The sequence below is a fragment of the Anneissia japonica genome, unplaced genomic scaffold, assembly GCF_011630105.1.
Source record: "Anneissia japonica isolate Jap-2015-1 unplaced genomic scaffold, ASM1163010v1 scaffold2564_len425606_cov169, whole genome shotgun sequence".
NCBI lineage: Eukaryota > Metazoa > Echinodermata > Crinoidea > Comatulida > Comatulidae > Anneissia > Anneissia japonica.
The window spans coordinates 328,153-343,846 of record NW_022702862.1 but is presented as its reverse complement, the minus strand read 5'-3'; the positions used below and the strand labels follow the sequence as shown (position 1 = coordinate 343,846).

Sequence of the window (15,694 nt, the reverse complement as noted above, 5' to 3'; positions counted from 1 at the left end):
TGTCTCTTATACACATCTAGATGTGGATAAGAGACAGGTCTATTTTATATGTCAATGTTACAAAATGATCTCATTGCTATTATTTTCATTTTTGGCCTTTATAATTTTTTTTTTCAAACTTTTGCTTTTTTATCTCCTTTACTTTTGGTCAATTACTTAATTGTTTTTAGTTAATTTGAATTTATTTTTCAATGCACCGTCATTTTGAAGTGTGTTACTGTTACAAAAGTGTATGTTCAAATAAATTATTATTATCTATTATTATTTACTATAGGGGAAGAGTTGTCTAAACAATTGATGACAACCATATTGTTATCATTTTCATAAACTTGCAAAAACTCCCTATTATGGAATTCTCCACAGGAATCTGTTTCATAGGTATTTGATCCATGAATTGTTAGCATAATGTATAATGCTATACATTATACTATAGCAGTTTATATCTAACATATTAATTCATATGTTTCTCCAGCACATTGTATCCATGAAATGGGCTTTTAAGTATTCATACTTTAATATATATTAAATGTAATTAAATTAATCCTGAGTTATGTGGACCTTATTAATACATACTTGCTAAATTGTATATTATATAAAAATAGCACAGGAATTACATAGTGCTAAATTCCTGTACTGTAGTATAGTTGAAATACAAGCAACAATATATATTATATTTAATTAATAACCCTTAAATAATTATCACTATTGAATATATAAGTAAACAATTTTATGGTATGTATTATACATAAAATCTTTTACTACTGTATAAACTGTATCAGTGGTTAGGCAAAAAAACATAAAATATGATATCTTGATATAAAACATTATTACAATAACATTTCATTAAATTTATCTCTGAAAACATGTCAGTGTTACTCATCATAGACCTCTACAGTACTTAAGCTATAAGTAAATATTTGAAGAATTTATGCCCCAAAATCATATACAAATTTACTGTCATGTTAGATCCCTGGAATGTAGGTATATAATGTGTTACTTGGCTCCTCAGTCCACCAACCAAAAGTAGGAACCTGATGGGAGCATGACAGTGCTGCAGAAACTACGTCAAAATTAATATAAACATATTCCATTATCAGCCACTGGTTACCTGTCAAAACATAGGACCAATTACCAACTCCCTGATAAAACCACATTCACACTGTACTTGGCATGACTGTCAAATGAAATGAAAAACTAAACACATTCCATTTTACAGAATAATTCCACTGCCACAGCATAGAATAATACCAACACAAGTGTACTGAAAAATATTGTCATCACAAACCTTTTTATCACTGATAACATTTTAACAGAAATAAACTATTTTTTTTTTCAAATACAGCAAAGGTGGGTTACAAATGACAGTCATCTTCAAACCGGAATACAGTAGTCCAGTAATTTAAATTTTTACAAGCAAGCAAAATAACATTGTATCATAGTCAACAATTTTCTCCTCTCCCAGTCTTCCTAAATATCTCCACACATCCTCAGATCACTATATACATATTCTTTGATGTATGCATTCACATGAACTTTGGAATGCTTCATTAAAAACAAGGTAATATTTATAATCTGCACATCAACATACAACACTCATCTATAAGAATTGAATGAGAAATTATATCTACAACAAGTTTTGAATCTAAAAGATTGGAAGGTTACTAGAGACTATTATGTATAGCCTAACCATGGAGGTCCTTTTCTCCATGGTAAAACATTCTTTAGGAATTATTCCTTTTAAATTTATTTATGCATTTGCACATTTGATGAGGAAACAACACAAACAATATCAGCTGACAAAAATGATATACAAAAATGCATTATGAACGGACCTTTTTAAGCCCACCCCCTCTCCCTCTTGGGTATTGCTGCTAAGCATGAGCGTAGGTTAGTGGGTGCACTAAATGGGTTAAAACACTAAAAATGACCAATACATTGAAGTAAGCGATTTAGTTCTGCATTCTGGGATTTACTGTATTTCTGCATTCTCATTTTTCGCGCAATCTAGAGACAGCCCCCCCCCACACCGAAACCAGCACTATGCCCCAGCAAAGGTCCACAAAACGATAGCGAATACATATGTTCGACAACACCTGCGTTTGTGGAACATGAACATATTCCCAGCCTGCTCCGATTGGTCTGTAATTTAGTTTGATTGAAAGCAAGAAGTAGTTGACTACAGTACTAGAATTTCTTCAAATATCATTCCTGATGATGTTCGAATAAAGAACAAAATATAATATTATCTCTCTTAGTATTTATAGTGTGCATGACAATATTATGAATGGTGTTTTTGTGACACTCCAGATGAACTCCAGCATTTATTTATTTTCATTTTTACTGTGATTCTCACAACTAACTCTTCGCACCAAGCAGTGGTGCGGTCTCATCATCGCTCACAATCAAAACTGATGATGATGATCTTGAAGGAGGCCTTCGTCTATTGCAAAATAAAAAAAAACAAACAATTTTTAACACAGCGTATGTTGATGTAAATTACGATTCTTATGCTTAAATTTATACCCCTTGCTGTGCATTTTATTTTGTGTTTGTGCTTGGACAAGGCACTTTACCTATGGTTGTCTGTCTCCACCCAAGGGTATAAGTGGGTACCTGGTAGGATCTAATACCAAGCACTGATTCTAGCATCTTATGGAATTGTGCTCTCCAGGGAGCTGAGGATGTGTTCCATATGTGTGTTGATCCAGGGACTGAGGGGTAATCATGTAAAGCGCATAGAGGCAGTTTATTGCAATAATGCGCTACACCATACATTTTCTTTCTCTATGGCTATACAAATGTTGCACTATTATTGTTATTTATTATTTTTATTGGTGTAGGCTCAAGATCAAGGATATGCTAAACAGCGAACTTAATCTAAGGCCAGGCACTCACTGCTTCATATGACCGCCGTATGACAAATGCAACTCCATTCTCTGTGAGCGATAGACGAGCGACGCTGTCTGCTGATTGTCGGTGGCAGTCCGAACGGATCGTCATTAAAAACGATCTGTTGCGTGCGCGTCGTCGCATTGCGTTCTTTATAGAATGGCGTCGGACGACGACTGTTGTGGGCAGTGAGTGTCTGGCTTAAGTGGCACAAGATGCTCTACATAAACTAAGTCTTATTATGAGGCTTTGGGAGTGGAGCTGTTTTTGGTCGTGAGAAAAAATAATGTCTCGTGACAGGAATTCAACCCAGGACCCTGGGATTGGAAGACAAGCATCTTAACCCAGGTAAAATTTGAAATAAGCTGTAGTGAATAAAATATAAATGTAGCTGGTTTAAGCTTTTTTTATGGATATATTTTTACATAAGTTAGTATACTCACCCTTTAAAACACCTAAATTCCCACAGGTTGAATATAGTAAATACAACACACAGTCCTAGACTTAGACCTGAAAATATTGTAGCAGCCCATTTAAAGGTAAGATTATCTACAAGAAAACCTCCCAGAACTGGTCCAGCAAATGTTCTGGAATGAAAAAAAAAAAGAAAAAAAGTATTGTACTGTAGTTTTGTGACATTGCAATAAATATTACAAACAATTATTGCAAAATAATTTACAGTGGCATTAGTATTTTTCTTTAATTCTAAAGGTTTGGGGTTCAACTCCTCTTCGCTAGATTGATGCTTCCAATTTTAAAACAAATTTCTTATACTTGAGTATTTTCACAACTTACCCGAGACAAAAATACCACACTCTCATTATTGAAGCTTAGGAAGTGAAGTTGTTTTGGTTATGAGGCCGTTAGACTAAAAGGCAAGCATCTTAGCTACCAAGCTACAGCTCCACTAATGTTAAGGCTTGCAAGCCTTGGTTATATTTCATGTAGGCCAAAACAGTGGTGCATCTAGGATACAGAATCTGGGAGCCTAACCCTCTGACAGGGGGTACGGTAAATAAACAGAGACCAGTAGGGTCGAGGGGCTAAACCCCAATAGCTTAATAAAACTGGGCAAGTTTGGATCTTTTCAAGCTGTTTTGTGACACTTTACAATGTATCATGTCCTAATTAAGAAAAAAACATGGGGGGGGGAGGCAAATGCTCTCGTTTACACTACCTTCTGCCTCACATGATTAACGCAACAATTTTTATGGAAGAATTGTAAAAACTATGTAAATACCAAGTGTTTAACTGAGCCAACATTTTCAATCTCAAATATTTGGAACTGGATAAAAAAGAAAAATTTTAAAGAAGATAAAAAATAAAATTAAACAAATATGATTTTTTAAATTCAAACTTACCCTATTGAAAACATACTATTAAAATGTCCAGAAACAAGGCTATGTGTTGGAAGATCATCTGACATACCATACCACCTGAAAACGAATTACAGTACATGTGATTAATGTCTCAAGCTGTAATATATTATTACAATTTAATTTTAAAACATTATCATGGATTTTGTATATTATAGCTATTGGCCACTATCTCAGTCAGGACTGGAAAAAGTGCGCGAACGCACGGCCGGTGGTCTCAGGCAGCATGAATGTTCTGGAGGCATTTTGGTGAAACAAAATAAAAAATAAACTGTTGGGCCATACAGTGTACAGATAACATTATGTGCTGGAGCCATTTCAACAAAAACTTTCATGGTCAAAGGCACTAACTTATTTTTTCCAGGCCTGATCTCAATTATACTGTATTATAAACAATGAAATCAGTTGGTAATCAATTTATGAATTTTTGTAGTAAAATAACTTTAAAACAACAAAAATCATTATAAATTATTACATTAATTTTTAATTAACATTTTCAATGTTTCAATTACGTTTTTGAGCATCTTCTTGCAATTCATAAAGATTGTATATCATCACGAACGTGAAGGATACACAACCAACAACTAACGCATGACCATGGAACACAGGCTTGATGACCCATCCCCTTGGTTGTGACATGTATAAGCTCATAACAAATATATAGAGCAGTAAATGAATTACTGGTATCCCTCTTATGAAAGACCCTTCAAATAAAGACTACCTTTTTTAAGCCCCAAATGAACATCTACCTTTTATCTTTATTATAATTTTCTAATTAAAGACAAAGTTGCTAAAGACCATGAAAACCCTGGTCCTAAAAGTGGTCTTTATGGGAGGAACACCTGCATGCTGATCAAGGTAGCAAACAGTCAACTTACCTTGATGAAACCAGCATATCCTGAAAGGTTGGGGTCAAACCACAGCCTATAGAAACACCAAGAAAACCAAGTCCCAAACAGATTACCCACAATTCCCTGTGAAAAAGTTGAATAGTCATCAATAGCATGTCAAACTACAACAGTAATCAATAAATCAGAAATATGTTCAATAGAATTTGTATTATTAGGATGCACTGTTTAAAAGACCCTAGTTTTGAGCCCATTAGGGTATTTTTTTTTCAATTTATTGTTTGATTCATTTTAATAATTATTGCTACATTTATTCACCTGGTGGATTAAGGTGGTTGGTTCTGGGTTGTTCCATATATCTGACTACATAAACCCTAGATAAAATAATTTTTTTCTCTTTAGTAAAATGTTTATTGCTCCTCACTTTAACATTGATTTTTTTTAACACTTGACAATTCTCATTCAATTTTATACAATTTTTAAGTAGCCTATATACTGTTAAAAAAATAAAAACTAAAAAATATTTACATGTCATTTAGAAAAAAGGATTTCACATCTATTCTAAATTGATTTTATGAAAGTTTAGTTCTGATATAAAAATGTTTAATGCATTAAGATGTTTATCATATTTATACCTTGAGACCACAACCTTTGCTATTAGAGAAAATAATGTTAATAAATATTAAGGGTACATACTTTGGTAAGTGAATAAGTGGAGATGGTCCAATTAATAGATACGAAACAAATGCTGCCAGGAAGCCACCAACGATCATTGGCCTTGTTGCATTCTGGGAAAAAACCAAAAAAGATTTAAGTAACTCATTGCCAAGCCCCTAGGGGCTGGAGCTTACCCCCAGTTTATGTTGCATGAAATGGATGAGAGTGTGATTCTTCCCCTGGATGGGGCAGTAGTCCATCACAAGTTACTCCCAGCAGTTTGCTCAAGGACACAAACGAAATGCATCTCTAGTTTAAAAAACCTAAACCATTTCTGCTGTGCCAAATCGCTTTGTACAAAAAAAGATTTAACATACATGTATATTTAATTGTTTATCTATAACTCAATCAAATGGTCAACAATAATACAGATCTCTCTCCAATTTATAAAGACCGCTTTTGGGACCGGAATTTCCATCGTCTTTAGCAGCTTTGGTCTCTAATTAGAATAGATAAAAGACATTTGCTAATTTGGAGCTGGTCTTTAATTAGAGGTGCCTTACATAGGGAGACCTGTAATAACAATACAACATACACATACCTCTTTGTCTGCTAACCATCCCCAAAAAGGGCTGGTTAGAGCGTAGACACCGCCGACTAGAAGGAAGCAAGCACCGGTTTGAGTTGGATTCAGTTTCGGGTCAATATCATGGAGGTGATCAGCAAGTGTCGGATCTAAGAAGCCAAGGGCTAGGGAACCGGTTAAAATGGCCAGGGACGTGAACCACACGGCTGGTATTCTCCATAATTCTCTGTATGAGCCTAATTCCTTTGGTTTAACTAAAAGATTAAAAAATATGAGTCATGTTAGAGTGACAATATAATCTTGAGACTATTTTTTGGTAAAATATAAATCAAAATATATATTTTTTTAAAATTCAAAATATGTTTAGGAGTTGAGTACTGTTGGTGTGAATTGCACCAACAAGTAACCCACTAAGTCTGAAAATTTGTTTCCAGTGCGGTCCTTCTGGTGATGAGTTGGGCAGTGCACCGGAAGACAATCCCCTACTCTTTTCCGAACTGTGTACAGCATTCTTTAACATGCACATCGGGCCATACTGCATACAAGACTAAAGGCTTCTCGTCCACATTATCGTAACTTGTATTCCAGCCCTTTAGCTGAAACACAAGGAACAGATGAAATTGAACTGGAGACCAAAGGATCTCCAGGGTTTAGCGCACACACAATGCCTTCTACAAGCTAAGCTAATTTGCTCTCAGTTTTTTTTTTTGATCCACAATTTTCATAACACCAATCAAGGAGGTAGTAACATCAATATAAATAATGCGAGGCTTTTTTTATACAATACCTTGTTTGTGAAAATGCCGCCCACCAATATTAACAATTTCAGAAAAAAAATTAAAGTTTTTCTTTATTTTTATTATGCCTGTTGCTGCCTTGAAATCTCCAAAAATAAGATATGTATATTTCCTCCTAATTATATAAACTTAAAGCATTTAACCATCCCATTACTATACTGTTTACATTCAACAATAATATTTTATTTTTTTTTCTCCTCTGTCTGGATGTTTTTGGCAAAAAAAAAATATTTTTACATTTCCTCCCCCCCCCCCCATGATTAAAAAAAAAAAATTGGCAAAACAAGATATAATAAAATAAACTACTGATAAAGTATATCAATAAAAGTAATACTGTACATTGTATAGAAAGTGTTGTAAAATAGGATGCTACAGGAAACAAACTTTTGAAGAGACACCCCTCAATTATGATATGTTCAAACTAACCAATTGTGAAATATGAAAAGTGAGAAAAATTACAGAAAAAAAATACAAATTTAAACAAAAAATGTAACAACCATCTTTAAAATTTATATACAATACAAATGACAGTTTAAGCCAACATCAATTTACATGACGCTTATTAGTATATTTACCATCATCATTCGGTAACAGGAATACATTGATAATAATGATGGCAATAACAGCAACTCCAACAGCTAGAAACGGTAGGCTGAACCCTCCAGCCTAATAAAACAAGTAGAAAAAACAAATATAGAAACAATAATACCATTTTTTGCTTAATTACAACTTTGAGCGACCACTATGATCAGCAAAATAAACAACAGTGGGGATCAAGGAATTTGAAATAGAGGAGACGCAGGTAGGGGATATATGAAGTGATACTTTTATTTAGTCAGTTTCTTGCCCTGTAGATGTTAGTTTTTCTGACATAAATCTGTTACAGTAACTATTAAATAAGCAGGGGCGGATATGGGGGGGGGACAGCCAGGCCCCGCCCCGCCCCCTTTTTGGGAGGTAAAAAAAAGAGGGAAAAAAAGAGAGAAAGAGAAAAAAACGATAGCCCAAAATTCCTCAAATGTTATGTTCGGGCGTCTAGAACACAAAAATTTCGCGGGGGCATGCCCCGGACCCCCTATGACAGTGTTGTCTCAATCGCCCAACTCATGGCTGAAAGAGCCATAGACCATTCACTTAATAGTATATCAGAAAATAATGGCTCAATAATCAAAGGGTTCCATTCTGCTGTCTCTAATGATGATAATCTTTGTCTTACTAAATGTGGTGCTTATGCTGGGTACTCACACGATTATCATATGACATTTGGCTGACGAATCTAATTCTGCTCCCTGAGAGTGTTAGATGACGCAACGCCGTCTACTGATTGTTGGTGGCAACCTGAAGGGATTGGCATTAAAAATGATCGGTTGCGCGCGTCGTGGTGGGGCGCATTGAGTGCCCGCCGTTAAATTAATCGTTTTTTAATCCATTGGGAGTGGAAGTCACCCATCTCAACAAGCCCCACAGAAATGAGTGGCTTCCAAACAATGAAAACCAACATTAGTTTCCATGATATTTAAAACAGCAATTGCATAACTGAAGATAAAATGTAAAACTGAAGATTAAATGCGTAACTGAAGATCAAATGTGTAACTGAAGATAAAATATATAACTGAACATCAAATGTGTAACTGAAGATCAAATGTGTAAATGAAGATCAAATGCGTAACTGATCAACTGAAACTTGTGGTTACTGTACCTGGTCAAGTACACCTCCTATAAGTGGTCCTAGCATGAATCCAAGTCCTGAGAATACCTCCAGCATTCCCTATTTAAAACATTTGGGAAAAAAAAAAAAAATTGAGAAAAACATAATTTTTTTCTATATGCATTGATGTTATACAAAATAGAGTATTGTGGCTTTCTGAAAATAGTATTATAATAGTGAAACAATTAATAACTACAATTAATAGCGCCTGAATACTGAATTTTCCGTCCTGTTCCTCAATACTAAACAATATGCACAGTGTGTGATGGGAGATTCTATTATTCTTTCTTTTATGCTCATGGGGAAAACAATATTTCCACGATGTTAACCTTGTCCTTTGACGTTTTCTTCCCAAAAGTTAATAGTTTCTTTCTAGGATTATTGTGTACTATTCAACAAATTTTATAATGACCCATGTTATAGTTTTTGCTAACAAACTGACTGGGGCAAAAGTAAAACATCGGGTACCAGCTACTCTCATCTGTCCACCAGGGTCTGTTGGTCACTAGTAAACCAACCCCTACTCATCTCAAAAGATGTACTGGGTTCATTACACAGTAGTGCACATGAGCCTACACACTGGGCCTACGGTTTATAGTCCTTATCCGAGAAAACTACTTCCACCTCCACTCACTTTAAGAGTGACATAACCCACTTTAAGCAGAAGAATGTGAAACACACCGATTTCAATTTAATAATAAATAATAATGGTGCTGATAAAAAAAAAAACTTACAATCATTTTAGCAACATTGCCAGGGAATGTATTTGCAATGATTGCGAACATGGCCGTCACGGCTGCAGCTGCTCCTGCAGCGCCCACGCCTCGCACCACAAAACTAAAGACTACAAACTGCGTCTTATTATCCATTTTGTTGAGGAATCTAGAAAAAAAATAATAATAAACATTGTGTCAAGTTCTAAGGAACCATTATTTCCTGAAAAATTTGCATAAATCCTGCAGGACGAGTTTTAAAGGAAATAATGGCTCCTAAGCCTTCTATTCTCTATAAGGTCTGAAATAACTATGTATATTAGGCTGTATTGCGTCACCGATTGCTCAGTATTAATATATCAACTGGGTATGTACATCTGCGTGTTTGAGAATGATTTGCTAGTTGTGATAAAGTAATCACGTTTTTTGTCTGATTGGTGCTGACAGGTAAAATTGTGCGATAATTCATAACTACAGTATGCTGGGCTACGACCTAGGGAAGAGGCTTCGCCGCCCTCGTTGCCTACCTAGCCGTAGGTCTACACCTAAATTCATTCCTTAGTCTTTAAAATACAGTAGGTCTACAATATTCCTATTAAACGTTCAGTTTGTTTAGTATATGAGTTTCCATTGATTCAAGGAATTCTTTAATTGTTCATACTTAATGTTAAAATTGAAGAAACTTTCTCCGGGTTCTAATTAACCTTGTTTTACGAAAATAATTTTCAAGCAAAATTCAATTTTCATCGCGGGTCCGTGATACCTTCGCGGTGACGAATAAATCAGGTACTTTTTCGCACAACAACCTTATTAATTAATTAATTTTTTGTTTGATGGGCCAAATTATTATTAGAGTTAAACTCACAGGAAATCATTATACAGTACATCTGGGTGAAACTCTTTCCTCTAAAGATAGGTTTATTTGAAAGGTTTTTTTGGCAATTTGAAATTATACTTTTTATTCTATTAAAAGTGGTCGACTCGCATCATCCGTTTAACCAGAAACTCCGACGCTTAAGAGTTTAGACATATTTTTTGAAAAAAAAAAAAAAAGAAGAAGAAGTTTTCCTCATCGTGTGGTACACAAATTTTATTACACAGTAATTGGAACCCAACATATGGAAAATGTTGACCATGAAGAGGTGGATTGTGGAGGGAAACATTTTCAGAATAGGTAAGTGTGTAGCCCTTATTTCAATACATAACATTGTTTATGCATTGAAATTTTAAAAATTTAGTGGCAAAATGGTATAAATGCTTAAAACCTTTATAAATTAATAGTGATTTAAGGTTAAGAAAATGCAATTTGGATTTTATATTATTTTTTTGTAATTAATACACCTAATTAAAGCTCATAATATGATTATGATACTTAAGCATAATTAGTTTTTATTTATTTAAATACCCTATTATGAATTTGGACCAAACAAGATTAAACAAAATATTCTTACCCAAATATAATATTCGCCCCAGCACACAGAAATTCACCAGATAAAAACATGAACTTGGCTCCAACCTTTGGCAACTATGGAACAGACGAAGAAACATATATACTGTAATTATCACAACCCAACAACACATTATTCTCCAACATGATGCAACTACTGTACTGTATACATGCAATGCTGTATAATAATATTGTCAACCATTGAGTAAGTGCCTCTCTTGCAAAGCTCTAATCTTGAATATACACTACACCATACATGGTCTCTTTTTGCAGGGAGAATAACTACATAAGTATTGCAATATTTAACTCGCAGTAGGATAATTATTGGCTCCTAATTAAAGTCTTACCATTTATCTATAGGAGCCCAGCATACTGCCTTACGGAGTGCCTGCGTACACTCGGGTGTGACAGCAATGTTGTTTCGACATCAGTCGTCGGGGGAGCCCTGTTCTTTACGCCGATAATGCTCGTAAATTTCGGAACAATTTTTAGTTGAAGTAGTTTTAGAGAAACTTATTTACTACTTGTTTTTTTTTGTTGTAAAGCGCATTGAGGTTCTTTGCAGAATGCGCAGTAAAAGAATGGACTTATTATTATTATTAGCTGGCTCAATAACCCCACAGATAAACTACTGCTAACATATTCATCTCTAATTTCTTTAATAACATCTTATCATTGTTTACTTGTAATTAATTAACTTATATTTTGTAATCCAATCAATTGATTGTATACAAATCAATCAGAACCGAGTAAAATATACAATCAATTGATTGATTTTACTCAGTTCTGATTGGTTAATAACATTTTTTATACTATAGATAGATCTTCCGAGTTTACTTTAACGATAATAAAAATAGCAGGAGATATGGAAATATCTGGTTTTATTTTATTATATTTTAATAAATTTTTGTTCCAGAAGCCAATATCCAATGATTGTACTGTACATGGTATTCTTATTGATTTTACATTTTATAGTACTATGGATACTGTATACAGTAGAAAAATAAGGAATTTAATAACTGACTTACAATTTTTCCACAAATTGGTGAAACGATGAACATTACAAAGGAGAAGGATCCAAATATCAAGCCTATTACTGTTGATCCGACTCCATTATCCTCGGCCTGCAAGTAAAGACTGATAAATTATTCATTCGTTCAATTATTTTTTGTACAATTCCAAAAATGAAGGACTAGTGCCCTGCTTCCATTTCTGGCTGTTTACTTGTGTTTACATTTTAGCTGAAGCTTATCAAATTTGTGTACACTAAACAAGATCCAGCCATTGTTTCTGACAGCATTGTTTATATCATTAATGTATGTAGAATATAATATAGCGTAACAGTTATGAAACTCAAATACGTAAGATGTTGACTTTAGAAACACTAAAATTTATTTGGCGAATATTTCGGCTACTCCTGTAGTGTTTGTCAACGCTTGACATAAAATAAACATGTGGAGAAAGTTTCTTGGTAATATACAATTTGAGAAACAATACGGTAGTTAAGTCAAAAGCAAGTCGGCATACTATATAGGTTCATGCTATAAAGGGTTATTGATATATGTTCAAGTAAACAGTGATAGGGTGAAAAATAAATGGACAAGTGGTGTGGACTGTGGGAAAGCATTACTATAGTTAATGAATGGAGGAATTAATTCATCCATGGTTAATGGATTATCTAAACATAAGGCATAACTGAAACCAAGAACAGGCAGTGGCTATGAAAAAAATATAATGTGGGCCTATAGTTTTTATAGGCCCACATTTATTTAATATCATTAATCCTTTATAGTATGCCAACTTGCTTTTGACTTAATTACCAGTGAAGAGAGAAGAGATTACGGTTCTCCATTGTCATGATTTGACTAGCTTGCTGCGAGGAAACACAGAAGAAACATCATTCACAATATGGATTTACAACAGAAGTCTTCCTTTTTTTTTTTAGGCCATGTTATCTGTCTCTTATACACATCTAGATGTGTATAAGAGACAGTAATAAAATAGCACACTAATCACTGGTAGCCAAATATTCTGTCAAAGAATGGCTAATAATAATAATAATATACGTACATAAATCTTATGATATAGAGAAAAACTCTAAACCATCTTCCGGTATGCTTTAATTTAAAGATATATAAATTCTCAACATTAAAGAACAGGAATCTGCGACTGAGAGTAAAAATAGTTGCCCCAATTAGGATTCGAAACTTGGGCCTTCTGCCCAGTGGAAAACAAAAATTAGCAATCAAATATAATATACAAGGTAAGACTTTTTTAATCCTTTTTTAGCGAACTTATATGTTTAAATTTCGTCAGAGGAATGTGGAAAAAAAAACTGTTTTCTAATTTAGTTAAATTATTTTGCCAAAAGCTACTAAAAAGTGGAGGAGAAAATAAAAATATACATTGAATGAATGTAAACAGTATTGTAATGAGATTGATAAAATGCTATAAATTTATTCATCTTTCTTTTAAAGATTTCACGGGAGTGGGAGCATAATAAAAATAATTAAATAACATTTTTTCTTAAATTTCCAATTTTTATGATGAAGGGTGTGCTAATTGATAAAAAATAAAATGTTATTTTTAAATTTGAAATCACTATTATTTGGCGGTCAGTAGGTTTCGCTAAACAAGGTATTAAAAAATTCTGCCTTATCAGTAAATAATTAAAGATCAAACCTCTTTTGGGTAGATAGGTGCAATTAATGAAAAAGAAGAACAGTCAAAGAAATTTGCCAATGAGAGGCTAATGAATGTTAGTATCTGACGCTTTGTAAATTTAGGGTTTTCCTCCTGCCCTTCTTCTTCATTAGAATGTTCCTGTACAGACACTTTAGAATGAATGTCAACACTTTCTCCTTTCTCAACCATTGTTAATAATCTGCAAAAAAAATTGTAATACTTTGTAAGTCTTTAATAGTTTGAAAGTCTCATTTGACGCTTCAGACATAAAACAAAAAACATGATATCTGCTTGGCCACATAAATTAATTACCAGCTCAGTCATGACATTAATAATAATAATATTTAATAAGAAGACTATACTGTATTAGAATATCACAAATATGACAACTTTTATCCATTCACAAAGTGAAACTCATTTGTATATTATGTACTGTATACATAAAATTATTTATTTTATTTATTTATTTTATTTTCAATCTTTCGACAAACAACAGAAAAAGTTGAACAGGAAAAGTAAATGTTAGAAAACTGTCATCGATTGATGTGCTTAACCGAACCCCTGCCAACAAAAACAATACAAAATAAAATCATTCACATGAAACAATAAAAGGTAGAAATAATCAAAAGCAGCACACAAAAAAAACAAAAATAAAAATAAATAAATAAAATAAGAATAATAATTCAGTAAAAATAAATAAATAAAAATTGAAAAGAAAGGAATTTAAAATATAAAAAATTCTTTTAAAATTATTATAAGATATAGGCCTAAATATTTATGAACATGAAAGCCATACTGTAAATTAAAATAAGCTCAAATTTTCGCGAAAAATTGCTGGGAAAATAGGCACGCGAGTAGCCAGAAGTCCAGTCAACACAGTGATGTTTCTCTAGGGCCGACTAGCCTAGGCCTTACTCTTGTAAACAGGCTGTAGGTCTAGCCTAAGCCTAGGCATAATTAGTAGCCTCAGTTAGTTAGGTCAGGCTTTTTGTAGGCCTAGGGTAGAATTACTGTTATCAGAATACAGTATAGTATGTCAGGCATACCTACCTCAATAAGTTTCTGATTTCGATAAAGACAATTAGACAAATGACCAAAGCCAAAACTATATTTTTATGTCCACTAAACAAAATACATTACATACAAGACTTGTCCTTGCGACCCGGTTGTAGGGCTTATCTATAATTATTGCACCAACCAATCGCAATATCAATTTTATTTATCGATCCATCTACGGTGTGGTAAATAGCATCGTGCTGTGTACACACACATGGTTATTGCACAATCATCGTGCAATCAAAACTACGAGAGCTTTCAGTGCTCGTGTCAATACATTGGATCGAACCAAAGAACTTAAATAGCAGTACATAAATATCGTACATTGCAGTATAACAGCAGTACCAGCAGTGGGTGGTAGGAATGCTGAACGCCACCGTAGAACAGGCCAAGTCCCCGTTGGCATGAATAGGCCTGTCAGGAAAAATTTGGTCCGTGGCCAAAATCTGTCCGCCAGACCGATTTTGACTTTAAAATTACCTGCCAAATGTAGTTCACATAAGCCAAAATTGGTTCGGCATCTATTTAGTAGTTATAGCCTGTACTTTTTTTAGCAATTTGTTTTTAATTAAATGATAAATAAATATATCATCTCTTATATAATATTTGTTCATCAGTTGTGTGTGTTACAGGTTAAACTACTGTAATATCATATAACAGTGTGTGCAATTAAGTAGGCCTATACAGAAATATCTCATCTCTTATTAATATTTTTTCATCCGTTGTGTGTGCAGTTGAGTATACAGCTACAAAAATTGGTATGTTGTTGTTTTCACTCTTCGCTCCCATAACTCTTTGGTGTAAAAATTAGAAAAAGAAATTAAAGGATATGATCGTAAATCGTATTGGTCCGCTTTAGTCTATTTTTTACCTTGTTTTGTTTTGGCTGACTTGTGTGCCAGGGATGGCGCCAGCGGGGTGGGGGGGAGGGG

General features: G+C 33.8%; 1 protein-coding gene across 1 annotated transcript; it reads right to left on the bottom strand.

Moving 5' to 3' along the window:
- Positions 1-125: 125 nt before the first annotated feature.
- LOC117104125 (MFS-type transporter SLC18B1-like) lies at positions 126-14,960 on the bottom strand. The gene is made up of 13 exons (XM_033244805.1): positions 14,757-14,960; positions 13,704-13,905; positions 12,050-12,145; positions 11,026-11,099; positions 9,596-9,743; positions 8,853-8,921; positions 7,729-7,819; positions 6,372-6,610; positions 5,810-5,901; positions 5,144-5,239; positions 4,251-4,325; positions 3,333-3,476; positions 126-2,440 (listed from the first exon to the last, which is right to left on the bottom strand). The coding sequence occupies exons 2-13, from the start codon at positions 13,893-13,895 to the stop codon at positions 2,356-2,358; spliced, it is 1,401 nt and encodes a 466-aa protein (XP_033100696.1). The 5' UTR covers positions 13,896-13,905; positions 14,757-14,960; the 3' UTR covers positions 126-2,355.
- Between the last annotated feature and the right edge of the window lie 734 nt (positions 14,961-15,694).